The following is a 27486-nucleotide window of genomic DNA, read 5'->3' as shown; positions in this document are numbered from 1 at the left end:
GTGGGTGGAGCCAGAGCATCGCTCACTCCATGCCACACCCCCAGGGCTGTATCCATGATTCTCTGTCCACGAGTTCACTGGTCATCAACTGTTGAACTGAGACCCATGAGTAGGTCATGGCCTGATTGAAGGTGGGTCGCAACAAGAGTATTACCACCTTGCAAAGATATGTGTTAAAAGATTAAGAAATGGGTCCCCAAATGCATGTTTGGGTTAGAAGTAGATACTGGATCTGAAAAGGTTGAATTCTGCTGCACCTAGCACAAAGAGCTCTTGCCCTTCATGATGGGTGAATTTTAATGTTGTGCACCAGCGGAATCAGGTGCAACAGCTTTGCTAGCGGAAACTTGTTTTGCACAATTGATCGTGCAACGATGTTACCACAGCAACGCCTTCTCTTGTGCAACAACGTCGTTCTGGTACAAAACATTTCACCAGCGTAACATACGTGAATGCATTGTTTTATTTTTTATGCCCCCTTTCCATAACTAAAACCAAGCTCAAGGTAGCTTACAATGCAAAAAATACAAATACAAACATAACAAAAGTAGTCATAAATTATGATTAGAGCTCAAAAAAAGTACACAGCCCAACTAAACAATTTCCACATGAATTGTAGGAGTTACAAGTAAAAAATAAAAAAGCAACAATACTCCCCCAAAACAATACCTAGATGTTGCACCCACCCCAATCCCTGAGCGACAAAGAGACCCCAGGGGTTCCAGCACTTACCCAGTTTTTGTTTTTCATGGAATGAAAGTTAATTGATGGATTTATTCACACACACAACCTGAGCACAGCATCATCCCATGTGCTCTACATTTTTGTAGAGCTGTGAAGAAGAAAGAAGACATGGTCCTGTTCCAAAGCAATAGCTGAACCAGAATAAAGAAGGGAAATGGGCACAGATCCAGTTCCCTGGCATGTTTCCCCCCCTAGAAAAGTAAGAAAATACAGGCAGCAAAACTTAGATTAGATCCAGAGTAGTGAAAGCTCCTAAATTATTTGTATAGGGACACAATAATGGCTTTATAGAAAAGGCCCTGTGTTACACACCAGAGTTCACATGGTAGACCGAGGAAACAATATACATTACAGTCGTACCTCGGAAGTCGAATGCAATCCATTCCGGAAGTCCGTTCGACTTTGAAAATGTTTGGAAACCAAGGCACGGCTTCCAATTGGCTGCAGGAAGCTTCTGCAGCCAATCAGAAGCCACGGAAGCTGCACTGGACATTCGGGTTCCAAAGAACATTCACAAACCAGAACACTCCTGGGTTTGCAGCATTTGGGAGCCAATATGTTCGAGTCACAAGATGTGCGTCAACCAAGGTACGACTGAACATTACTTCCTTACTCCCATGATGAGGGGGAGTGGCCAAGCTTAGCCTGGAAGGACAGCTTACTCTATGATATTAACTACTTCATGCATTAATTAGACGTAAGCATTTTGGTTATATGAGGTTGGTGGTCCCACATATTGAGGTTTTAACATTGAAAACCATAAAGTGCATCTTTTCTGCATATCGGTAGTCAAGTGAAGTGTATACATTTGAAACAAGCCAGTGAAATGGACTTGTAAGTAACTGTGGCGTCTGCTTTGGATGGAATATTCTCTGCCGTTCAGAGATCTTCTCTTGTTTTGTTACAAAGTGAGAAAAAGCAGATGAGTTGCTAATCTTCCTGTGTGGCACTGACTTGCTTTGACGAAGCCCAGCTGTGTGACACTGGCAAACTTAGCCAATTAAACTTCATTAGTCTTAATGCTGCGTAAGCCTGGCCTCCACGGTGGTATCGTAGCAGCACCTTCGGAGTAAAGAAGTTATTATCCGTGCTCAGGTTGTCTTCAGGCTGAGATAAAGTGGTGCCCCGAAGTCCACAAAAATAGAAGAAAGTCTGATTGAAATCCATGGGACTGAACAGCTGAAATCTGGCAGAAAATTAGCTCGTAACTGGTCTTCGCTAGGGCATTTCCACCTCCCCAAGATTGATTGTTATCCATCCAGTGCCCTTGCTAGATGGTGTCCACCATTATATTTGAATATCTGTGTTTTGGGATGCTGCTCTGAGCATCTTTGTAGGTGGTAGAGTAATATGTGCATGTAAAAATAAAGATGTATCTGCGGGGCCCTGCAACAAAATGTTGAGGTGGAGTTTGCTCCCTTCCTCAGTTTTCTACCACCCTCACCTCAAGCCGCATTCTGTGCACACTAAGTGTACTCTGGACAACACTGCACTGCTCTTGTAAGCTACTCAGAACCTTTCTTGTATTCAGTGTGAACTACAGTTCACTGCAATTGTTGGTCACTCTCTTCCTGCCCCTTTCAAACTGCAATTTGGGGACAAACACATTCATTTGCTTTGGGATTTGCATTAGTAGTTTTGTGTGTGTGATTGCTTTTTTTAAATGCTACACACGAACTTGGCTATAGCAAGAATGCTGCTCCCTTCTGCATTTTTGCAGGGTGGGGTGGGGGATGTGAACACACTTGTTTCCTGAAAGTGTCACATTTGAAAGCTGCTGCGCTAGATGAAGAATTATTTTGGATGAGTGTTCAGCTTCTGAAGAGTTAAAAGCAAATCAACGCTTCAGTTCACATGACGGCATCCCAGTGTCAGGATGTGCATTCATGCTGCTCCTTGTTTCTTTTAATTTATTTCAATCATATCTTTTACCCCCATTTTAATGAAAGCATTTTCAAGGTGGCGTTTGCAGTAAAAAAAAAAGGTGAAACAATGCTATAGGCTAGTAATGAAAATAAAATTAAAGCAAGGGACTAAACAGCAATAAATCAATAAAAGCAGCCAGTGGATAAAAGCAAGATAAATATGCTGTGTTAAAAGGGCTTGAGCAAATGAAACTGTTTTCATTTGGCAGTTAAACACACAGTAGTTGGGGCTCATTCCCCATGATGCTAGCAATGTCATGGGCGCAGTCTAATAGGTGCTCTCTTGCAAAACCATATTCTGTACTGTACTCCCAATTGCAGCAGATATCTTAGCTGGGTGAAAAAATTGTATCGCCCCCGCCAGTGTACATGACATTGGTCTTTTTCTTTTCGCTGAGGAAACGAGATATTCCTGCAACGGAACTATCTTCTGCAACAGCACTTAACAATCAGTCTGTTTAGGGAAGTTTTTAATGTTTGAAGTTCTATTCTGTTTTTAATGTTGTGTTGAAAGCTGCCCAGAGTGGCTGGGGAAACCCAGTCAGATGGGTGCGGTAGAAATAGTAAATTTGTTGTTGTTGTTTTGTTGTTGTTGTTGTTATCAAGCATTTTTCCATACAGTGGTGGTGTGCAAACATACTATGGGGGAGAGAAATGACACTTATTCAGTGGTTATGGCGCATGAAACCTTTGAGTTCTGAGTTCATCCTCTCTCTCTCTCTCTCTTTCTCTCTCCCTCCCTCCCGTAGCCCTTTTGACACTGAAAGCCTCGTCTTGTCTCCTGGATCTGCCTCCAAGTTTTCTGTGGGGAGCAGGAAAAACTCCATATATAGCTGGACCCCACCAAACACTCCCAGCTTCCGAGAGAAATATTACCTTGTAAGTATGAACGAGATGCAAAGAGCTTCTGCGCTCAAGCGCTTACCCTCCCAGCCACTTTTGCAGTGTGTCGTGACAAGCCTACCGGAAATTGTCCCACTTGCTGAAATGTATCGGGCAAAGGAAAACAGAAGTATGCTCAGTTAGCAGCCTCTGATAAATGAGTGTCAGCTCCACAATATACTAGTCTTTTCTGGCTCTTCTCAGACAGGAGCCGTGCCGTTTAGAACTGTTGCTAATTAATGAAATGAAGATGTAAAGCACCAAGGGCCTTCAAGGAGCAGAAGAAGCTTCTGGTGAGGTGGAAAGACTGAAAAAACAATCTGAAGAAGTGTGCATGCACACGAAAGCTCATACCAAGAACTAACTTAGTTGGTCTTTAAGGTGCTATTGGAAGGAAAAAAATTTTTTTGTTTTGAAAAAACAATGGGTTAGAGGTGGAATTCAATGTACATTTACATGGGGGTTACGTTCCGAGGCACCACGCCTTTAAGTGAAATGGTGTATATTGGGAACACCATTGCAAAAGCCTGCAAACACCCTCTAAACCTCTGGAAACCCTTTGAAAAACAAAACCCTGAGGGGGGAAAACAAAAAATTCACCAAACTGCACCATAACCACTCCCTTCTTGCTCAAATTCCAACCCTCCACAGGCCTTAAACATCTGTATAAAGGCTTGTGGGATTGCTGGGCGCTGTTTTTGTGCCATTTTTGTGCTCTTTTGGGGTTGTTTCTGCCCTTTTCTGTGCCACTTCCAGGTTTGCTGCAATGCATGCAAGTGCGATTGTGCATGTCTTGAACATGCACAAATGGGATGTTGCCTGTAGTGCTAAGTGGGGCATGTGCACAGGGGATGAGGGCCACTTGAGCAATGAGATGTTCCCCACCCCACTCAGTCCTCTGCCCATGCTCCCCCAATTGTCCAGTGTTGTGTAGTGGTTAAGAGCGGTAGACTCGTAATCTGGTGAACTGGGTTCGCGTCTCCGCTCCTCCACATGCAGCTGCTGGGTGACCTTGGGCTAGTCACACTTCTTAGAAGTCTCTCAGCCTCACTCACCTCACAGAGTGTTTGTTGTGGGGGAGGAAGGGAAAGGAGAATGTTAGCCACTTTGAGACTCCTTCCGGTAGTGATAAAGAGGGATATCAAATCCAAACTCTTCTTCTTCTCCAGAGCAGATTTAGGGAACGTGGGGGAAAGAGGAGAGAGTGGAGGAAGTCCCATTGCACAAGAGAACCTCATTCCACATGCACAACAAGTTAGTTGAATCCCTCCCTGGATGGGTAATTTTGCAATTGAGGGACATGGTGCAGGAAGAACTCAGCCTCTAGAGAGAAGAACTGAATTTAACACTGGAAAAATGAGAAACTGAGAGAAAATGAATGGCTCAGTGTAGCCATTGTTCAGAGATGATGGGAGTTGCAGTTCATCAATGTGTGGAAGGTCGCAGGTTCCTTTTAGGAGTTGCGCTTATTATGTGCTGTAAAAAGGCACTGATCTTGTAATTCCACCTCTCTCTCTGCCTCAGTCTGTTTTGCAGCAAGGGAAAAAACAAGCAGATATCAGGGACGAGGCCCGAGATCCCTGCATCCTGAGCTACTTGGATGACTGCGATTTTGACATGAGTCTGAGGAGCACCAGCCACAGCCTTACGGAGACGACAGAAGGCAGCTCGTTCAGCTCAGAGGACCCGAAAGGGGCAGAAAGCAGGAACGTGACGCCACCTTCGAATCAGAGGGCGCTGCCCATGCCACTGACTATCCTACAAGATGCTTGTGTGGCGGGAGAGCAGCAGGACCTTCTGCTGTGCCAAACTCCCAGCCGCAGGACTCTAGACATCCTACAAGAGACGACCCATGCTGACCCCGCTCTCGCCACACCAACGCACCCACTGGATCAGGAGAAAGTGGGGAGCAAGTCCACCGTCTGGGACAGGCGTAACCATTTAGTACAGCAAAGGAAGGTCCTCTCTGCTGGTCGAAGAGGATCGAGAGCCAATTCTGATGTCAGAGCTGGTAGAAGGACTAAGTTGATTGAGAAGACGCTTCAGGAAGTGTTGCTTTTGTTGAAATCCCAGCATCCGAGCCCTATCCAACTGGAGGAATTGGAATACCAGCTTTTCTGCATCCGGGGCAAATTAAAGGTAAAGAATTGTTGTCAATTTTTAGCTCTCGGTTTGGCTCTTATCCTTTCCACTCCTAGATTCCCAAAGATGGCAAGAACGTTTGTGCAGACACATGGATTATGCCCGAGCCATGCACAGGGGTGAAAATGTTCCTAGAGAAATGCACCCTAAAGCAGGTCTGGGGAATCTGGCTTTCTAGATATTATTGAGAGCCAGTGTGGTGTAGTGGTTAAGAGCGATAGACTCGTAATCTGGGGAACCGGGTTCATGTCTCCGCTCCTCCACATGCAGCTGCTGGGTGACCTTGGGCCAGTCACACTTCTCTGAAGTCTCTCAGCCCCACTCACCTCGCAGAGTGTTTGTTGTGGGGGAGGAAGGGAAAGGAGAATGTTAGCCGCTTAGAGACTCCTTCGGGTAGTGATAAAGCGGGATATCAAATCCAAACTCTTCTCTTCTTATTGGACTGTAACTCCCATCATCCCTGACCATTGGCCATGGTGGGTTGGGGCTAATGGGAGTTTGGGAAATCAGGGTGGTGGTGCTGGAATATTCACTGGTGATATCTGTGCTGCTGATAGCCCATGGGGATGAAAAGGGTTTCTACTGAAAAGGAAATGCAACTCATTTTGCATTTTCCAACAGCTGAAAAAGTACCAACTGAAACACTCCTCTGTGGAGAGCTTGATGGTTGAGACAGTGCTGGAAAGCTTTGACTTCCTCAATGCTGACGGCAGTGCGGATGAACTGTCATCTCTTGGGAGCGTAAGGACCCGCAGTACCAGGTAAGGCCTTCTACGTATATAAATTTGCAACCTTCTTTCCCTATCTGCAGAAATGCTGTATATACACAGCCCTGCCTCTGAGAGGTTAGAAGACTGTGAGAAAGAAGAGTGATGGCCCAACAGGGCTAGATTAAATAATTATGCTGCCTATAGTATTGATTCGAGGGAGCCTTCATGCTCTACCAACCGCTCATCTACCAACTGTGCTACTCTGATAGCTTCCCAGAAGCTTCTGGTTGACCACTCTTGTCAATCAAGGCCTTTTTGGTAGTGGCACCTGTCCTGTGGAACGCCCTCCCATCAGATGTCAGAGAGATAAACAGCTATCTGACGTTTGAAGACATCTGAAGGCACCCCTGTTTAGGGAAGTTTTTAACCTGTGACATTTTAATGTATTTTTAATCTTTTGTTGGAAGCCGTTCAGAGTGGCTGGGTACAAATAATAATATATTATTATTATTATTATTATTATTATTATTATTATTATTATTATTATTATCCACCAGGGCTCTTCTGATGTTCTGTTCTTATGCTCCTTTCACTGAATTCCTTTTTATCACTGGAATCATAACCCAGAGGAAGCATTGACCATATTTCCTCTCCAAAGCCTCAGTAAGATAGGGCTTGGTTCACCACCCATCCCCCTGCTGCCCTGCTTTATTTTCATTGTATTAATTATTTGCTTCCTTATCCTTGTCCTTAGCACCAGCAGCTACAACAAAGCCACACTTCCATCCCTGGGCTATGATACCAAAAGAGAAAAGAAGGAGTTAACCACAGGCAGTGATGACCTAGATACACTTCTAGAAGCACACCTGCAGTTCTGCAGAGCTCTTCTGCAGGTGGGGAATTGTGTTTGATTGCTTTCTCTTTTCTTTTTTAAAAAAGGGGGAATTGGAGTCTTATTACTATGATTAATCTCACGGAACGGGAGACACAGGACAGTCGGTCTTTGGAGAGAAGATTGTATTGTTTTAATGAGCACAATCAGCAAACATTTGAACCGTTTGTCATGAGTTGGGATTGGCAGGAGAAACTCAAGTTAGTTCTCATTCAAAGGCGAACCAACCCAAACACAGCCATCCTTTGAAATTCTCACTTTTCCGAATTTTGCCTTGTAGGTCTCCAAGGCATGTGTTCAGGAATGCATATACTAAGGCAACGTGTGTATGAAAATGTACATATTGGGGAAGATAACATATACAAACGGGAAAATCCACTTTGCAAAAATGTGTATTGTTGCATACGAATTAGGAGAAATTCTCACTTTAAAAAATGCTGATGAATCTTCGTGAGAACTTTTAAAAAAAATCACAACCTGATGTGGAAATGTAGATAACTGAACTTAAGGCTGGGAAAAAGAGACTGGGAGAAACCAAAATCGACAGATTGCTACATCCCTGTGACTCATGTGTAAGAAAAAGATCCATCTAGGCCAGCATACTCTTTCCCAAAAAGATGCTTCTTGTCCACTAACAAGACAGGGAAGTAATGGCCGTCTTGTGCATGCCTTGGAAGCCTAACTTTTTTGTGTAATTGGAACACTTGACTTTCCCCTTTCTCATCTGTTTTTTTTTTATAAAATTTTTTATTGGTTTTTCCACATATAATATAAAACAATACAAAAGACAAACACAAACAAACAAACATATAAACATGTATAATTTCATAGATTTTTTCATGTACCCAGTTTCAGCGACTTCCCCATGCCCCCCTTTTCTGCATCTCTGTTTTGAACTTTTTTTCCAGCAACCCCTGATCCAAATTATTATTAATTCCTTTCTTTAACCTCTTTCTTTCCTCTTATCCAATCATTTATCGCTGCAAATCTGTTATGCTTTACCCATAACATTTTAACACTCAGTAATTTTGCAAATATTTTTAAGATAAAGTTTAAATTTCTTCCAACCTTCTTCCGCCGTCTCTTTCCCTTGGTCACGGATTCTGCTCGTCATCTCTGCTAATCCCATGTAGTCAATCACCTTCGTCTGCCACTCTTCCAGTGTGGGTAGTTCTTGTGTCTTCCAATACTTTGCTAGTATTGGAAGACACAAACTCTTGCTGCTGTTGTAGCATACATAAAAAACATCCTATCTTTCTTTGACACCAATTGGCCTACCATGCCCAGGAGAAAAGCCTCTGGTTTTTTGTGAAAGGTACACTTAAGCACCTTCTTAATTTCATTATAAATCATTTCCCAGAAGGCCTTAATCCTTGGGCACGTCCACCAAAGGTGATAGAAAGTACCTTCAGTTTCATTACATTTCCAACATTTATTATTGGGCAAATGATAAATTTTTGCAAGCTTGACTGGGGTCATGTACCACCTATAAATCATTTTCATAATATTCTCTCTTAAGGCATTACATGCCGTAAATTTTATACCGGTGGTCCATAACTGTTCCCAGTCAGCAAACATAATGTCATGACCAATGTCCTGTGCCCATTTAATCATAGCTGATTTAACCATCTCATCCTGTGTATTCCATTTCAGCAGTAAGTTGTACATTCTAGACAAATTCTTCGTATTGGGTTCTAACAATTCTGTTTCTAGCTTTGACTTCTCCACCTGGAAGCCTATTTTCCTGTCCTGTTTGAAAACTTCATTTATCTGGTAATAATGTAGCCAATCTCTTACTTTAAACTTCAGTTTCTCATAACTCTGTAATTTCACATTTCCACCTTCATGTTCTACAATTTCCCAATATTTTGGCCATTTAGATTCCATATTAAGTTTTTTAACTTCCTTAGCCTCCATTGGTGACAGCCACCTAGGGGTTTTATTTTCCAACAGATCTTTATAACGAATCCAAACATTATATAATGCTTTCCTAACGATATGATTTTTAAAGCTTTTGTGGATTTTTACCTTGTCATACCAGATATATCCATGCCAACCAAATCTATTATTAAACCCTTCTAGGTCCAAAATGTCTGTGTTCTCAAGAAGTAGCCAATCTTTCAACCAGCAAAAAGCTGCTGCTTCATAGTAAAGTTTTAAGTCCGGCAGGGCAAACCCCCCTCTTTCTTTTGCATCAGTTAATATCTTAAATTTTATTCTGGGCTTTTTGCCCTGCCAGACAAATTTCGATATATCTTTTTGCCACTTCTTGAAACAGTCCATTCTGTCCACAATCTGCAATGTTTGGAACAAAAACAGCATTCTTGGCAAGACATTCATCTTAATAACAGCAATTCGGCCTAACAAGGAAAGTCTCAAATTTGAGGATATTTCCAGATCTTTCTTAATTTCTGTCCAGCATTTCTCATAATTGTCTTTAAATAGATTCACATTCTTAGTTGTTAAATTGACTCCTAGATATTTCACCTTATTTGCTACCATTAATCCAGTTTCACTCTGAAACTTCTCTCTTTCCTCCACTGTTAGATTCTTTCCCAATACCTTTGTTTTTTGTTTATTTAACTTAAAACCTGCCACTCGACCAAAGGCTTGTATTGTCTCCAAAACTTTTTTTGTACTAGTGTCTGGCTCTTGCAAAGTTAAGACTAGATCATCTGCGAACGCTTTCAACTTGTATTGTTTAGCTCCGACCTGAATCCCTTTAACCAGCTGGTCACCTCTGATCATATTTAGTAAAACCTCCAGAACAGTTATAAAAAGTAGTGGGGATATTGGGCACCCCTGTCGTGTCCCTTTTTCAATAGCAATTTGTTCAGTAACCACGTTATTTACAATTAGTTTTGCTTTTTGTTCAGAATAAATTGCACCTATACCATTCTCAAAACCTTGGCCCACCCCCATTCCTTTGAGATTCTTTTTCATAAAACTCCAAGAGATATTGTCAAAGGCTTTCTCAGCATCCACAAATATTAATACTGCCTTAGTGTTAATGTTATTCTCAAGTAGTTCCATAATGTCTATTATATTCCTCACATTGTCAGATAAGTGTCTTCCTGGGAGAAAGCCAGCCTGGTCTTTATGAATCTCACCCACCAAAACCCTCTTCAATCTTTTTGCCAAAATGTCTGCAAAAATTTTGTAATCCACGTTAAGCAATGATATAGGGCGGTAGTTCTTAATCTGATTCTTTTCCTTCTCAGATTTTGGTATAAGTGTAATATAAGCTTCTTTCCACGATTCAGGTGCCTTCTTCCCCTCTAAGATTTCATTGCAGACTTCCTTAAACGGTTGAATCAGCCAGTCTTTCAAAGCTTTGTAGTATCTGGAAGTCAGGCCATCTGGTCCTGGAGATTTTCCCAATTTCATGTTTTGAATGGCTCCCTCTATTTCTTGCTCAGTTATTTTCTGGTTCAAAATCACTCTACTTTGATCAGATATTTTTTGTAGTCCATACTTTTTAAGAAATTCTTCCATCTCTTTTTCCTCCACCGGCCCTTGTGCATAAAGTTTCCTGAAATAACTCTGAAAACAGTTTCTAATCTCATTTGGCCTAAAAATGTTCTTTCCTTCAACCTCTAAGCTTGTAACCATATTCAATTTTTGTCTTTTCTTCAATTGCCATGCCAGCAGTTTCCCACATTTATCTGCCGATTCAAATATCTTCTGTCTCATTAGCTTTATTTTCCATTCTATCTCCTGATTCATCAGTTCCATATATTGTCTCTGGTAGTACTTTATTTCTCTTAAAATTTCATGAGACTTTGGCTTTGATCTCAGTTTCTTTTCACCTTCTTTTATTTTTTCCAAAATTTTATTTTTCTTTTCATTCTGCCTCTTCTTTTTCAGGGTATTCTGCTGTATCAAAAATCCTCTCATAACCGCTTTACTTGCGTCCCAAATTGTTCTTTTTTCCACCTCTGTTTTCAGATTTATCTCAAAGTAGTCCTTAATAGATTTCTGGGCCTTTCTGTACACCTCTTCATCTCTAAATAGGGAGTCATTCATCCTCCATCTGAAGGAGCCAGCTGTTGTTGTGTTCATTTCCATCTTTACGGCATTATGGTCGGAGCAAGTTCCTGCCAAAAAAAAAACAAAAAACTTGCTCCCCTTTCTCATCTGATGACAACAGAGCCGGACAACCCTAGGTATTTTTCAGGTTGGCTGGCAGCCCTATCCCTGCATCTTTTGAACATATGAAGCAGCCTTTATGCTAGTTCGGATCACTGGTCGATCTAGCCTGGTATTGTCCATTCCAGGGGTAGCCAGCATGATGGACCACAACTGCCACCATTCCTGACTACTGACCATGCTGGTTGGGGTGGTGAAAGTTGGAGTCCAACAACTTCTAAAGAGCATCACCACACCGAAAGGGCTACCTCTGGCCCAGTCTCATTGGCAGCAGCTCTTCAGGATTTCAGGCAAGGGGTCTTTGTCAACATGCAGAGGGCCGGGAGGCCAGCTGGCTAGCTCCAGCTGGGCCGTCTCCTTCCTGGCGTCCTGCTGTGAAGACCCATGTCCTCTGCTCCAACATAAATCAGCAACCCGGGCTTCAAAGCCAGGGCACACTATCAGCAGATCAAACTGCACACACAGAATAGGTGTGAGGCTTGTGGAAGCATACTACAACTACAGATTTATTCATCATAAATCAGGACAAAGAAACATGTCGTCTCTCTCTCTCGTCTTCTCAGAGAGAAACGGAAAAAGCAAAAGCAATACACAATGGAAGTTCCCAGCAAGCTGTGCTGGAATGTAAACAGACATGTGACATGCAACAGTTCCACACGTCTGCTCCTTAAGGTGGAATGGAAATCTCAACAGTCTTTCCCAGCCGCTGCTGCCTGATCCTGTTAAGCGGCGATTCAGGTGGTTGTACATGGGACCTTCAGAGTTTCTTTCTCTGAGCTATGACCTTCTCCATGCTTCTGAGAGTGCCACACTGATTCACATAATGGATATCCAAATATTTAAAGAAAGGTTTGCCTGGCTGCTTTCTCATGCTAGGGAAGCTGTTCCCACAGGAAGGTGGTCCAGCTCTTATTTGGCGCTCTGGTAAAAACAAAACAGACACCCATCCTCTTTTAAATCTGCTTTCCTAATACATGCTCGTCAGACTATTTGCAACAGATAGTTATGTTTCCAGGGCCTGAGCAGAAATTCTCAGGAAGCCTTTGAAGGCACTTCCAGATGTTGACTTCCCTGGGGACATGACTACCCAGTGCAGAGCTGAACAAGGAAGCACTGTGATGATTGTGAGGTCCCAGGTAACTCTGGCACAGGCTGACTTCCAAAAAGTCTGTGCTCCTGGCTATATCTTTCAGCAAGTAGGCCCCTCCCAGCTCCATTGATTGCTGGCTGTGCTGTATCTGAGAACAGGGCAGCCAGCTGTTCCTTCTTTCATTCTGATCATCCCTATACAGTAGTAGCAGTCAGGAGTGGGAAGAGCACAATTCACATAGGAGAGAGAGAGAGAGAACGATTTTTGGAAGAACCCCGAAGCCTTAGACTCCCAAAGGTTCTGTTAATGCTTACTCATGAACAGATCTTCTGGCTAATAACCTTTCTCAGTCAGCAGATGTTCAATGCTCCATTACAATGTCTGTTGAGATACTACAAGGAAATGCCTTCTGGTGAGAACTCATTATATTCAGCTGTAAATGTGGGGGCAGAGCATCCCAGACAGGGGTAGGGCCAGTGTTACAGTCTTGCTCCCCATCCTCATTCAGTTATTAATCACATGGGTATGGGGGTGGGAAGTTAGAATAAGGCTCCAATAGCAAACCTATTTATTCATTTATGTCAACCTAATACTGAGCTAATCTCAGCTCACTAGTGAGTGTGCTTATATAGTTTGCATGTTTGCCAAGATATTTGTTGCCAGTGTTGGGGTTTCTGTGTGCATAGGCCCTTTTACAGGAATGTTCGCACGAGGACGTTTCTTGTTTGCACTGGCCTTTACGACCAGCTTTAGATTGCAGCTAAAAATGGAGTGATCTGTCAGTTCCAGTTCCCTCAGTTTCTCATTTTCCCAGTCTTAAGATTCAGTTCTCTACATTTGCATGACAGTTTGCAAATTGTTTTCTCCTAATAATCACATTTTTATATGCAGCTTTGAGTTATATACACATTTCTGCAAGCAGTTTCCCCAAATTTAATGCATCTTTGTGTGTCATTTTTACCTATGTGCAGTTTTTATATCCACACTTTTACCTAGTATGTTCCTTTTTGCAAACATTGGTTGGATGTAGAATTGCACTGCAGAAGTCGGATAAGTGCAAATTTAGAAAGATAGCTGTGTTTGTTTCGATTCTCATATTGTTTTGGAAAAATGCAGATTTGTTAGATTCACCTGTAAATGCGAAATGAACTGAAAAGCCTTAATTGCAGCCCAAGAGCTGCGGTATTGCAAGAGTCCTCTTTGCGCATTTCTCTGTGGTCCATAATATTGGCAGCTGCTTATCGGCATGCACTACAACAACACAGTAATTTCAAAAGGAAGGAAGTGGCTTTATTCATATCCATGCTCAGCAGAGTGCAATTAACTCACAGCTGTTGGGTTGCATTTGACAATGTGTGTCCCAGCCGCAGAGGTGGGAGGCAGGTGTTCTCCCCGATGGCCCTGGGGAAGTTTTGGATCATGTGCAGATGAACTTGGCTGCTTCGTTGCTTAGTATACAACCCTGAGCAGTAGCCTCTTCACTGCTCCCTCCTTTTGCTTCCAGAAACTTGTCCTGCCAAACTTAGCTCCAATTGTCCAGCAGAGCCTTTTGGAAGAGTTGTCACAACAGAAACATGTTCTGGAGATAATCTCTGCTCTGGCTGCTTCTGTGCCGCGGAACCTGACTTCTGTGGAAGAGAGTAAGTTAAGAGATGTCCAAAACTTTAAGGTGTGGAACAGACACTCCCAAGAATCCTCTGTTTTTCAGCCCCCGTTTAGCAGGGGGTGGGGATGGAGGACCTGTTATGACCAAGGGCAGCATTTGCTTGTGGCTAACGTTCAAGGAGCCAGTGGGATCAAAGTAAAGTGGGTGGAATAACCCCACACAGTTTCTCACACACATCCAATTCACATGCCCTCATGTGCACAGCTGGACACCAACACCAGCAAATGCATTCCTACGCGATCTGTGCATCTGTTCTTATACGTATAGCACACACCCATTCTCACTCCCCCCCTTCTCTCAACTTCTCTGTCGGACTGCAGCTTCCATCATTCCATTCCATTGGCCATGTTGACAGGGCTGATGGGAGTTGGAGTGGCTGGAGAGCCACAGGATCTTGAATTCCTTCCTTAACCAAGTGCCACTCCTTCAAATGGATCTTCCACTTCTAATTGGCCTCCCAGCTCTCACTTGTGTGCAAAACAAAAAGTCCGCATTGGACATATCACTCCCCCGCCCCGCATACCTTTGCACGTCAGATGTGACTCAAACTCTCAAGAAGGCAGATATTGATCTGGGAGCTTGGGATCAAGCTTTTATTGAGATTAGTAAAATGCTAGTGGAGTGATTTGGTGACGTATGCATCCGTCTACGTATCCCTATCTGTGCATATTTTCCTTTTGGCATGTATACTGATTAGCACAGGCTCAATTTAGGCATATTATTTTATACACATATACATATATACACACCACCCTATACCTGTAGGTCTCAGGGCATTTCACAGGATAAAATCAAAATTAAAAAAATCACAAAATGCATATTCAAAATAAAAACAATAACAACCCAATAACAGCCCCCCCCCCGATTTTAAAAGGGCATTGGAACATTTTTGCCTGGTGCCAAAAGGTGTATAATGAAGGTAAACCTCCTTGGGAAGAGCATCCCACAGATGGGGGAGCCACTGCAGAAAAGGCATACCATCTGGTATTTCACTTTTAACTTGCAAATGAGTTTCAGGCACCTTGCTGACATTCATATTATTCTTTTTTTGCAGTCATTCAAAAAGCTAAAAAGCAGAAGCGCTGCCTGAAGATTTGGAGTGAGTGCACTGAGCGGGGGAGCATTTTATTCTGTCCGGCGGAGAGATTTTGGAACCCTTTGAAATACATACTGATGTTCAAAACAAAAGAGAACTATCAAGGACACATAGAAAAAGGTAATACCTATCTACCCCAGGTGCATGAGATGCACGATTGTATTTGTGCCTTTGCTTGTGATTGCCCAGTGTTGATCACTTTTAAAATTTGGCAGCAGTTTTGGATTTCAGTTAATCCAAAGCGGTGCAATGATTAAAATATCCACTGACTGGTTAAAAGGAAAATGTATCCATTTATAAAAATGTAATCTGTGTAACAATAATTCTTCAGCATTTATAACTTGCCCCATTACTATATTCACAATTTCAACTTCCTTAAAAGACAACAACACAGCATTATTGTTTAGTTCTGAATGCAGTGAGGATAGGTTTGAAAGTGTTTAGGCAATAGTGGTTACACACAAAATATTGATCTAGATGCACCTTTGTTTTGATCTAGCAAGGATCTTCTTATCTTCCAATGTATAGGAGGAAATTCAAATATCCAAGCCCTGGCCATCTCTAGATAGAACTGCTTGCCTCACGTTTATTTTGTTTAAAACATCCCGCGCCTCATTTCTATGCACCCCCTTTCAGTTTTGCAGCTGTTCCTGGAGCAGATAGTTGGAGGCAGCCTGCTCTTTTCCTCGACGGATCTCCCAGCTGAATCAGTGACATTATTCCAGTTTTACAGCTACCTGGAGAAGCACCACGTGAACAATTTGGAAAAACACCTGGCCAGATTTGCTAAAGAAGGTAAATGAATGGCTGGTGAGGGAGACCCTATTTGAGATTTGGTCAGGTGTCTGCCAGGTTAGGAGTTACTATATAGGGTGAATCTCCAAGGCCCACCACTGGCTGTTGCATGTTGAAATGATAGCTACTTGAGAGACTGTCCTGTCCCTTGAGCCGTACCCAGCAGGTCACTGTGTTCTGTAGGAGAGTTTCACTTTCAAGTCCCAAGGCTATCAGAAGCTGCTCCAGGGCAACTCGGAGCAGGGCTTTTGATGTGGTGGCCCCTGATCAGCAGGGTTCATAGGATAAGTGCTGGCTATTTGCACTTCCTGGAAACAACTGAAGATTGTTCTAGTGTGCCACCATTTTGATTTCTCACAACAGTCTCTTCCCCAACCTGGTGTCCTCTGGATATTTTGGACTACAACTCCCATCATTTCTGACCATTGTTTGGAACTGATAGGAGTTGTAGTCCAAAACCTCTGGAGGGCATTCAGCTGAGGACGGCTGACCTAGAGCAACACAGTGATATGTGTGCTGCTATTGCTGTCTGCCACTGGTAGGCAATTCTTTCAGGGCCCACCAGGGGGCACTTTACCAAGCGCTCGTTCAAATTGGTAGCCTTGCAGGTAGCTCTTAGAGGCACATGGGTGGTGCTGTGGTCTAAACCACTGAGCCTCTTGGGCTTGCCGATCGGGAAGGTCAGTGGTTTGAATCCGCGCAAGGGGTAGGCTCCCGTTGCTCTGTCCCAGCTCCTGCCAACCTAGCAGTTCGAAAGCACACCAGTGTGAGTAGATAAATAGGCACCACTGCAGCGGGAAGGTAAACTGCGTTTCCATGCACTCTGGCACTTGTCACAGTGCTCCGTGCGCCAGAAGCGGTTTAGTCGTGCTGGCCACATGACCTGGAAAGCTGTCTGTGGACAAACTCCGGCTCCCTCGGGCTGAAAAGCAAGATGAGTGCTGCACCCATAGTCTCCTTTGGCTGGACTTAACCATCCAGGGGTCCTTGACCTTTACCTAGGAATGGAAGGAATCAAGTGAACACAAATATGAGGCAAAAACGTGATTATGGGACAGGGAGACATGATAGAAGTTTATTCAATTATGCCTAGGGTGGTCTAAGTTGATAGAGAGAGAGAGGATTTTCTCCTCCTCTTTTAACATACTGGTCCTCAGTGTCATTCAAACGTCTTCACCGTCATTGCATTGTGCGTTAAATAATATCCACAATTAATTGCCACCAGGTGTGGTCCTGGCACTCACCTAGGTGACTTAAGAGGGTGATTAAACAAATTTGCGGAGGGTGAGTCATATGATCATAGAAGAGTAGAAGTGGAAGGGACCCCCAAAGGATCATCCAGTCCAAACCCCTGCAATGCAATAATAATAATAATAATAATAATAATAATAATAATAATAATAATAATAATTTTATTATTTAAACCCCGCCCATCTGGCTGGGTTCCCCCAGCCACTCTTGGTGGCTTCCAACAGAATATTAAAATACAATAGTCTATTAAACATTAAAAGCTTCGCTAAGGGCTGCCTTCAGATGTCTTCTAAAAGTCTGGTGGTTGTTCTTCTCTTTGGCATCTGGTGGGAGGGTGTTCCACAGGGCGGGTGCCACTGCCGAGAAGGCCCTCTGCCTGGTTCCCTGTAACTTGGCTTCTCACAGTGAGGGAACCGCCAGGAGGCCCTCGGCGCTGGACCTCAGTGTCTGGGCAGAACGATGGAGGTGGAGACGCTCCTTCAGGTATACTGGACTGAGGCCATTTAGGGCTTTAAAGGTCAGCACCAACGCTTTGAATTGTGCTCGGAAAGAATCCCTGGGCAGGCTTCCGGGTTAGCGCTATCGCCTAATGGCGGATTCCCTCCGAGCTCCGGAGGGAATCGGCTCAGCAGGGGTCGGGTCCTGCCGCGGCGGCGACGCGGGGACCCTCAGAAACCACAGGCGCTGAAGCCTGTGGACCTGGTGACTCGGCGGGCACAATTTGCGCCCCCCCGACCCACAAAGGAGCCTTTTTAAAGGCTCTGGAACGGGGGACGGAGAGCGGTGCGGTGCTGTGAGTCGACTGCTTCCCCTGCTGAGTGAAGCCGCATGCCATGGATGGAGAGTGCTGACTTCTTTCTCTGAACATTTGGATTAAAAGCAACAACCCGTGAGTAACACGGAAATTGGACTTAAAAGGGAAATTTTCTTTGGGAATTAGGCACGAGCGGGTAAGGTGTAAAGAGGAAGTCCACCTACCCGCCTTGTAAACATCGTAAAGCAGGGATTTTATTACTAAGGTTGTGAGAATACCTTTCTTCTTTGTGGAGAAAAGCAATTAACTCTACGTTGGGGCAATTTAAGTGATTGTGCTGGAGGATAAGAACTAACATTGAGAACGGAATTCACCCCTCCCCCAAGACCCGGGAGCGATCGGTGAGAGAGCCTGCGGAAGAGACATAAAGACTTTGACAGCTGTTAAACTAGCTGTCAAAGTTGGGAAAAAAGGAGAACTTTGTTTCTGCTGTCTTTGCTGGTTATACTCGTTACAATTTGGTAACAAATTGTTAAAAATAAAGAAGAAAAGGCTAATTTGACTTTTGGGTTGGAACTGGAAGAGATTAAGAAACTAGAATCCCTCTAGAGGGGGTTTAGGACATTACAAAAATGGCTGTAAGTGGAAGAATACTGGCTGAACAGGAGAAGACTTTTTTTCTCTTGGGAAAGTTGCAAGAACAGAGTGATGTTTTGGCAACAAATGTGATAATACTGAATGGAACAGTAAATAAAGTTGCTGAGCTTGGGAGGGACTTGACTCAAGATTTTGCAGTTGAACAGGAAAGTTTTGCAGTTGACTTAAAAACTTTTGCAGCTGAATATGAAAAGAAATTTGAGAAATCCGAGAATGTGATGAAAGAGGAACATGATGATTCGAAGGAAAAAGAAGGAGGAGCTATAATGCCACAGATGATTGAGGAGAGCCAGAGGCCGGTTAAGATGGATATAAAGGAAAATAAGATCAGGATGATGAAAATTTGGTTTGAACTGAAGAATGGAGAATGGAGAGATCTCCCTATGTGGAGATCTGAAGACCTATGGAATACAAACTTGGCTAAAGTGGAAACTGGAGCTTTTGGGACATTTGGACTTAAGAGAAGTAGGAAACAAGATTTTGGCTCCATTTTTAAATATGGAGGCCTGGCTGGAAGAAACATGGACCTTATTGGGACAGAGCTCCTTCGAGATTCGGAGTTTAATATAAAGGACTATCAAAAAAACCGGCAGAGAGGAATTGAGAGAGAATTGAGAGCCTCGGACGTGAGGTCGCCAGGCTGACTGCAGATGGACTGATGGACTTTTTGTTGGGGTTCAAAACCGGGAAAGGGGGTGGTGGGGCTTTGGGAATCCAAAGGGTGTATAACTATATTCTGTTTTAATTAATTTGGTATTGCCACTAACATAAAAATGGGGATTTTGGGGAAGGGAATTGGGGCCGACCTTAGAAAAAGACTTTTAAGAATAAGTATTGACGTATAAAGATTGAGGTTTATAAGTTAAAATTGGTTAATTAAATTGAGGGGGTGAACCTAGAAAAAGATTTTGAAGAATAAGTATTGATGTATAAAGATTAAGGTTTATAAGTTAAAATTGGTTAACTAAAATGAATTAGATAAAATAAGGTAAAGTTTGGGGACAAGAACTTGCTGAGCTAAAAATTGGAACTGGAATACAAGAAGGGGAGGTGTGGGGAAGTCAAGGAAATTGGTCATTGACAGTAAGAAATGTAAGTTGTATGTGTGTTTAATTGTTTTTTTTCTTTATGTTTTGTTTTTATTTTTTTGAAAATTTCAATAAATATCTTTTTTTTTAAAAAAAGAATCCCTGGGCAGATGGCCATCCAACCTCTGTTTCAAAACTTCCAAGGAAGGAAAGTCTGCCAGTCAATCAGTGATTCCTAGTTAGGTTCATGGGCAACAGGCCATGATTAGCAGCCGCTGGAGAGCAACAATGAGAGGGAGTGTTGCTATCATGCCTGTGGCTGAATGCATCTGATTGGCTGCTGGAGAAAACAGGGTGCTGTGGCAGATGGAGTCTTGCTATGTTCAATCCCCAGAATTTCCCATTAAACCATAGGATTTTAGAGTTGGAAGGGACTCCGAGGGTCATCTAGTCCAAACCCCTCCAGTGCAGGAATTTTTAGTCCAACCTTGGGCAAGAACCCTGAGACTGAGTCTCACAATCTTCCAACTCAGCTGTTGGGTTGATCAGAAAGATCTTTCTCTACCTGTGACCTAGTCAAAGTTGCTAGCGCATTGGGTGGACCAGTGTCTGATTTAACAACCTTAAATGTTAATTTGTACCTGCAGTTGTATACCTTTAAACAAAAAAAGGCATTGGGGTTGTGTCCAATGAAGTTGTCCTTTTAGCACAATGTTTCTCAAGCCTGGGTCCCCAGCTGTTGTCGGACTACAACTCCTATCACCCTTGCTAGCAGGACCAGTGGTCAGGGATGATGGGAGTTGTCCAAAAACAGCTGAAGACCCAAATTTGAGAAACATTGTTTTAGTACAAAGATTTCTGCCTATGCGATGGGACTTCCTCTCCCTGCATACCTCCCAAATTTGTTGAGGAGGTGTTCCTTCAACTCTTTGGAGAAGATTTGGGGGTGGGCAAGGGAGGCCATGGGGAGAGGAAGTCCTGTTGGTGCAGAAAAGTCCTTGTGTGCAAATGCTATGACACACTGCATGCAAACTGTTGTAGAATAAGTTACCTTGACATTATACCATGGAGGGAAGAGAGAATAAATCGGAAATAGCTTTTCAGAGCCATAATCCACTTATGGTTGGGTTCCTCCTCCGCAGTGATGCTGACTGAGGACCTGCAGCGTCCTGGGAGAATGAAGAAAATAAAGAAACTGAAAGGGAAGCGACTCAGCCGACTGCAACCCCTTCCACAGACCTTACAGCTCCTTGCCGTTCTACAGCTTGATGAAAACCATCGTATGGGCAAGGCAGCCATGTTGTGTCTCTCTCGGGCGGCAGCTGATAGGAATTTCAGGGAAAAGGTAACTGGCTTTCCACTTTGCTTGGCATTCCCTCGTTTGCTGCATCCAGATAATATATGCCTATATGTATGGGAAGGGGCCATAGCTGAGTGGTAGGGGCAATGGTTTGCATGCATAAGAAGAGTCCTGCAGGACCAGGCCAAAGGCCCATCTAGTCTACCATTGTAGTCAACCAGGACTTTTGGCTGTTCCATGGCCTTCAGATGTTGTTTTGAGGCAGTGAAATACCAAAACGTTGTGCAGGGCTGAAACGCACCAGGGCCAAAACTAGGCTTTCTGTCACCTGGGGCAAAGACCTAGTTTGTCACACACACCCCACTTGTTTGTGTACATGCGCACGCACACACACACACACTTGTTCATAAAGGGCATAAAAAGTAGTTTGAAAGAGGCTGGAGAAGAGAGAGTCTCTCCAAATAGTAAAATTGTCTGTGTATGTACCTGACTTTCATTCAGCCTTAAGTAACAGATCCTTTGAGGAATTCTATGAAGTACAGTATTATGACTGTATGATATAATAATAATAATAATAATAATAATAATAATAATAATAATAATGGAAACTGTGATAATGACCAGGAAACAAACCAGCGAGTAAGTCCTATTGAACTCAGTGGGACTTACTTCTGAGTAGAAATGTTTAATATTGCAGTATAAGACTGCAGAATCTTTACACAGTTACCTGGGAGTAAGCTTCATTGAATTCAGTGGGACTTTCTTCTGAGTAGTGAAGGCTTTCAGTTTAAGGCTCGAAAGAATAAAATAAAAGAATAAATACTCCACAAGTTTCCTTAAAAAATCGCTGGCTGCTGAACCATTGCAATTAAAGAATTTAAAGTGGATTGGCTACATTTTCCTCCCAAATTACAGGAAGGGACAAAAACAAACGTGCTTCGCATGTCAGCATCACATTTCTTTCATTGCAGGTATTTTATTTTCAGTATAAAGAGGATTCGGTTTTTGTAGCTGATTGTATGCAGCAGTGCCCTCTTTATGTATTCACATGGTGTAAACACAGTTAGAGGTAGGTAGCTGTGTTGGTCTGCTGTAGTAAAAACAAAATAAAAAAAATTCCTTCCAGTAGCAACTTAGAGACTAACTAAGTTTGTTATAGGTATGAGCTTTTGTGTGCATGCACACTTCTTCAGATACAGTGTGCATGTACACGAAAGCTCATACCTATAATAAACTTAGTTGGTCTCTAAGGTGCTACTGGAAGGATTTTTTTTTATGGTGTAAACATGTATGCTGTCCTTTAGATCCAAGCACACACACACACACACACACACACACAGAGAGAGAGAGAGAGAGAGAGAGAGAGAGAGAGAGAACAAACACATAAGCAAGCAATACTCCAAAGTATCAACTTGACATTTAAATTGTTTAATCATGATAAAAGCTTCTGAGACTTTGAGGGAAGAAGAAGAAAGCAACAAAACTTCCCCTTTTCAATTTTGCTTGGAGAGCAACCTTCTCCAGGATTTCTCTTTTGCACACAATTCCCAAAACAACATTAAAAAATTCCTTCCAGTAGCACCTTAGGGACCAACTAAGTTTGTTACTGGTACGAGCTTTCGTTTGCATGCACACTTCCAGGAAAGCTCATACCAATAACAAACTTAAGTTGGTCTCTAAGGTGCTACTGGAAGGAATTTTTTTATTTTGTTCCACGTATGGCAGACCAACACGGCTACCTACCTGTAACTAAGCTCCCAAAACAGACAGGGGGAAAGGGGAAGGAGGATTGTTTCCCAGGTTTTCCTGCTTCCCTTTGCAAGTTAGCATCCTTTTGGTGCTCAGCAGCTCAAGACAAGAAGGACCTAGTCCTAGCTAGAGGCTTCACCCAGGGCTGAGACCCTGGCGAGCGCCCCCACCCCATTAACTACGGCCCTGCTCCTCACCACTGTAATTGCTGCTTGCTAGCTAGCCTGTTAAGGGACACGGGTGGCGCTGTGGGTTAAACCACAGAGCCTAGGACTTGCTGATCAGAAGGTCGGCGGTTCGAATCCCCGCGACAGGGTGAGCTCCCATTGCTCGGTCCCTGCTCCTGCCAACCTAGCAGTTTGAAAGCATGTCAAAGTGCAAATAGGTGCCGCTCCGGCGGGAAGGTAAACAGTGTTTCCGTGCGCTGCTCTGGTTCACCAGAAGCAGCTTAGTCATGCTGACCACATGACCCGGAAGCTGTATGCCTGCTCCCTCGGCCAATAAAGCGAGATGAGTGCCGCAACCCCAGGGTCGGCCAAGACTGGACCTAATGGTCAGGGGTCCCTTTACCTTTACCTACCCTGTTCTCCTCTTCCTATTCTTTCCTGGTATCTCCCAGAAACATCTGTTCACAGGTAGAGAAGCACTGGAAATTGTGGGGGAAACAGCAGAATTAGGAGGCTCCAATATCTTATGTTAGGGCACTTTGGAGCAGAGGAGGAGGGAATGTTATCCATGTCATTGAATGCGCCATTGTCTTTTGCAGGCTCTGCTTTTTTACACAGATGCCTTAAGTAACGATGATGCGAAATTGCAGCAAGCCGCATGTCTGGCCCTCAAAAACCTCAGAGTGAGTATTTTTAAATTCTTGTTCAGTGGGGTCGTTAAGAGAGGTGCATGTGCAGAGTCACAGGCAGCCAGGAGAGGGCGCAAGAGTCACCAAAAAACATGATCATTGTACAGTATTGGAAACTGGAACACAGAGAGGGCATAAGAAAACACATACAAAGACGAAAATGAAAGTTGTTAAAGGGTGAACCTAGTTGAAAAACCACCTTGAGATGTATGGATAAAGGGTGGTACACAAATGTAATTAATAATAATAATAATAATAATAATAATAATAATAATAATAATAATAAATAATAGAGCTACAGATTATTTATGAGGATTATTTATTAAATCTCCAATTTATTAGATCTCCAGTGCCACAGGCTATCCATCCATCTGAGTCAGCGCATTGATGTAAAGAGTTAGGAAGCATTCTGAAATAATTTTAACAGCTGCTCCTGCACTGCTTCTTTTATATAACAGGGTGTGGAAAGCATAGAGCAAATTGCCAGACTGTGTCTATCAGAATCAGAGGAAGTGCGGAACGCCGCCAGAGAAACGACTCTTTCATTTGGTAAGTGCTTATAACGATTCCCTGCAGATGGGTTTCAAATGAGTGAATAGTGAGCTGAAAAGCAGAAGCAACAGCTAGTTGGCCTTGGCTTAGAGAAGCATCGCCGCTTGCTCTGAGGTAGTGGTCTCCGTTTTGTTTGCCCCTGCAGCGGATCTTCTTTTGCCCTCAATTCCCAGCACTGTTCTTGTGACAGATTTCTGGAAAAAGAGCATGGCACAGCACAAATGACTCCTGCAAGGGAAGGACACACCAACAGAAACCCTTCCACCCCATTCCTACGAAACTCTGTCTCTTGTTCCTGCAGCACCAACCGCCTCTGCCCTTTTATCTTCATGAGAATTGACTTTGGCCTGCACCCTGAAGTCTTGTTAAATCATTTCAGCTCCCTGTCCACCCTTATTCAGCTTTGTCAATTGCTCTAGGTATTATATACTGCTTAAAAACCTACGCTTGGTTCTGATGCATCAGACCAATGGTCCATCTGTTCCAGCATCCTGTTGCCACAGCGGCCAACGTGATGCCCGGGAAGCCCCAAGCAGGACCTGAGTAGAAAAGCACTCTTCCCACTTGGGGTTCCCAGCAACTACTTCCCATACTGCCTCCAACAGTGGAGGTAGAAGACAGAACGTATCCATAGTGGCTTGTTGCCTTGGCTAGATGCTGTGATAGTCATCAACTTCACGGGTTTTAGAAGAAGCCTTGGACCTATTCATGGAGGAATGAATAGGTCCAAGTCTTCTTCTAAAGCCCGTGAAGTTGATGACTATCACAGGATCCTGTAGGAACAGGCTCCATGGTTTAACTATAAGAACATAAGGTGAGCCTGGTGGATCAGGCCCATCTGGTCCAGCATTCAGTTCTCACTGGCCAACCAGATGCCCATGGGAATCTCCAAAGCAGGACTTGGAACACCCTTGTGACCTTGAGAGACCTGTAGCGAAGGTGGAACAATACAGCCATTGTGGCTAATAGCTATGTGCTGATGTGACCATGTGCTATGTAAAGTAGTATTTCCTTTGGTCTGCCCTGAATCTTCTAACACTGGATATTAGCTATATTGGGTGGGCCAGGTTCTAACACTATGTGGGAGGGAGAAACAGAGAAGCCTTTCTCTCCATTCTCGTACTATTTTTTCTAAACTGAAAAGCCCCCCCCCCCCCGGTTTCATCAATGGAGTTTTCTTCCAGCTACTTCAGTCATTTGGGGGCAGATCCATACAGTGGTACCTCAGGTTAAGTACCGGTACTTAATTCGTTCTGGAGGTCTGTTCTTAACCTGAAACTGTTCTTAACCTGAAGCACCACTTTAGTTAATGGGGCTTCCTGCTGCTGCCGCGCCGCCGGAGCAAAATTTCTGTTCTCATCCTGAAGCAAAGTTCTTAACCCGAGGTACTATTTCTGGGTTAGCGGAGTCTGTAACCTGAAGCGTATGTAACCCGAGGTACCACTGTACCATACACTTAAAGCAAACAACTTCCCTCCCCAAAATCACAAGAACTGTAGTTCCCCCTACAATTTTCAGCACCCTTAGCAAACTAGAGTTCCCAGGATTCTCTGGGGGAAATCATCAGCTTGAAATGTGCAGTGAATGTTCCCTCAATCTAAGCCATGGCTCTGCTCTTGAGCTCACCCTTTTCCGTACCTGTTCCAGGTCAACAATATCCTTTTTTTGACTTTTGGATATTGCCAGGGGAGCCATTAGGCAGGCCCTAAGCCTTTTCTTCATAATAAATTCTTTCCATGTGGTTGGGAAAAATTGGTCGCAAAATTGTAAAAGTGGGAAGAGTCGTGCGCAAAGAAAACTTCGCTTATCCAACAACAGCAGTCAACCTCCTGATTTCTCCCTTTCTTCACAGGTGACAAAGGACGGCTGGCTTTTGAAAAGATCGACAAGATCTGCTGTGAGCTGAGGGATACCATGTACCAAGAAGCTGAAATAGAAATCACAGTATTTTAAGCAGTACCTTTGAGGGAGAGGCCAGATAATCTTGTACCATCTGCAATTCGGCTACAAGAGTGTGGAAAAAGCACACAAATGTTAAATCTGTCTCGGCTGGATTTAAAAACAAATTATCTCGAGAATGAGCAGAGTTTCTGCACGGTGCAAAATTTCTTTGGGTGACTCTGATCTTATAACCAGAAAGGTACTGTGTAAACCATTAAATATCAGCTCCCTCGTCTTCAGTATCACAGGAAACATTCACCCTGAACTAAGAAGGCATCCGAAAATCTTGCACTGAAGTTCTCCATTTGGAGGAGAGGAGACAGAAGCAGCTTCTTTTTTGACTGTGAGATGTTTTCTTAGGAATAACCAAGGTGTTTCAAAAAGGAGAGAAAAAGAAAACCACAAGGATGGGCCAAACTGGGATTGCAGTGAGTGGTGTTAATGAAGACTTTGCAGCCCTCTGCAACTTCAATCCAACCTGCCCCCCCCTTTTTAGGCCATAGGAAAATAACTTGCATATTTATTTGCTTAATATTGTGGACAAGGACTTCCACACAATCTCTAAAGTAATTAGCGACAGTAAATTAACCTGAAATCTTCTTTCAAAGGGCACCTTGTTCTGGCAGCGGAAGTATTGGGGTCTTAAGATAAGACTGAAAAACATGGGGTTTGTGACCCTAGAGCATTGCAGAGTTGGAAGAGGTTAACAGCTAAAGAATCCTCACCTCTTACTTCCCACCATTAAGCCCCTGAACCATTCTTCTAGTATACACACACCAGAATCTAGCGCCAGGAAAAACTGAGAAGCCAGCTATTCCCATGAGTGCTTAATTCTGGGTTTATAATCTTAACCGAGAAGCTGTTTTTAAGTGGACTGTTGCTGCAATACTAAGCACATTTACATTGATCTTTTACTGAGCTTGGTGAGATGCACATTTGAGTAAACAGGTGCAGATGCTGATGAACACCACGTACCATCTTTTTTTAACACAGGTGGTGCTGGCAGGAGCTGAATGCAGTTGGGGGTGGGGGGCAGTGGTCCTTTGCCAATTGCTGAGAACAGAAACGCTTCCATCCCTGAGTGTGTGTGTTTATATGCAGCTGCCCATCACTGGATCCTGGCCCCTTGCTTTAATGTACATATTTTATACAGAACTTTGTGCTTTTTTATTATTAAAAAAAAACCTTTTCAGTATTTATTGCTGGGGCTAGTTTACATATTGTTCTTTTTTAAAGTTTAATAAAATGTTTGAAAAGTCAATTGCATTCTTCTTCCAGTTATAATTTAAAACACAATGCAAAACACA

The 27486-nt window shown here is 43.3% G+C and overlaps 1 protein-coding gene across 2 annotated transcripts in view; it reads left to right on the top strand.

The window, feature by feature from the left end:
* RIPOR3 (RIPOR family member 3) overlaps positions 1-27203 on the top strand; it is a 107489-nt gene extending 80286 nt beyond the window's left edge. For both annotated transcript variants that reach the window (XM_053394248.1, XM_053394247.1), the window contains exons 12-22: positions 3419-3548; positions 5076-5690; positions 6315-6454; positions 7158-7296; positions 14039-14174; positions 15255-15416; positions 15933-16091; positions 20924-21126; positions 23597-23680; positions 24145-24235; positions 26091-27203. In XM_053394248.1, the coding sequence (XP_053250223.1) occupies positions 3419-3548; positions 5076-5690; positions 6315-6454; positions 7158-7296; positions 14039-14174; positions 15255-15416; positions 15933-16091; positions 20924-21126; positions 23597-23680; positions 24145-24235; positions 26091-26191 (1960 nt within the window). In that variant the 3' untranslated portion in view covers positions 26192-27203. The remainder of the gene's footprint in view (positions 1-3418; positions 3549-5075; positions 5691-6314; positions 6455-7157; positions 7297-14038; positions 14175-15254; positions 15417-15932; positions 16092-20923; positions 21127-23596; positions 23681-24144; positions 24236-26090) is intronic.
* The last annotated feature ends 283 nt before the right edge of the window (positions 27204-27486 follow it).

The sequence above is a fragment of the Podarcis raffonei genome, chromosome 6 (genome assembly GCF_027172205.1).
Source record: "Podarcis raffonei isolate rPodRaf1 chromosome 6, rPodRaf1.pri, whole genome shotgun sequence".
Classification (NCBI taxonomy): domain Eukaryota; kingdom Metazoa; phylum Chordata; class Lepidosauria; order Squamata; family Lacertidae; genus Podarcis; species Podarcis raffonei.
This window is presented reverse-complemented; position numbering and strand designations above follow the sequence as displayed.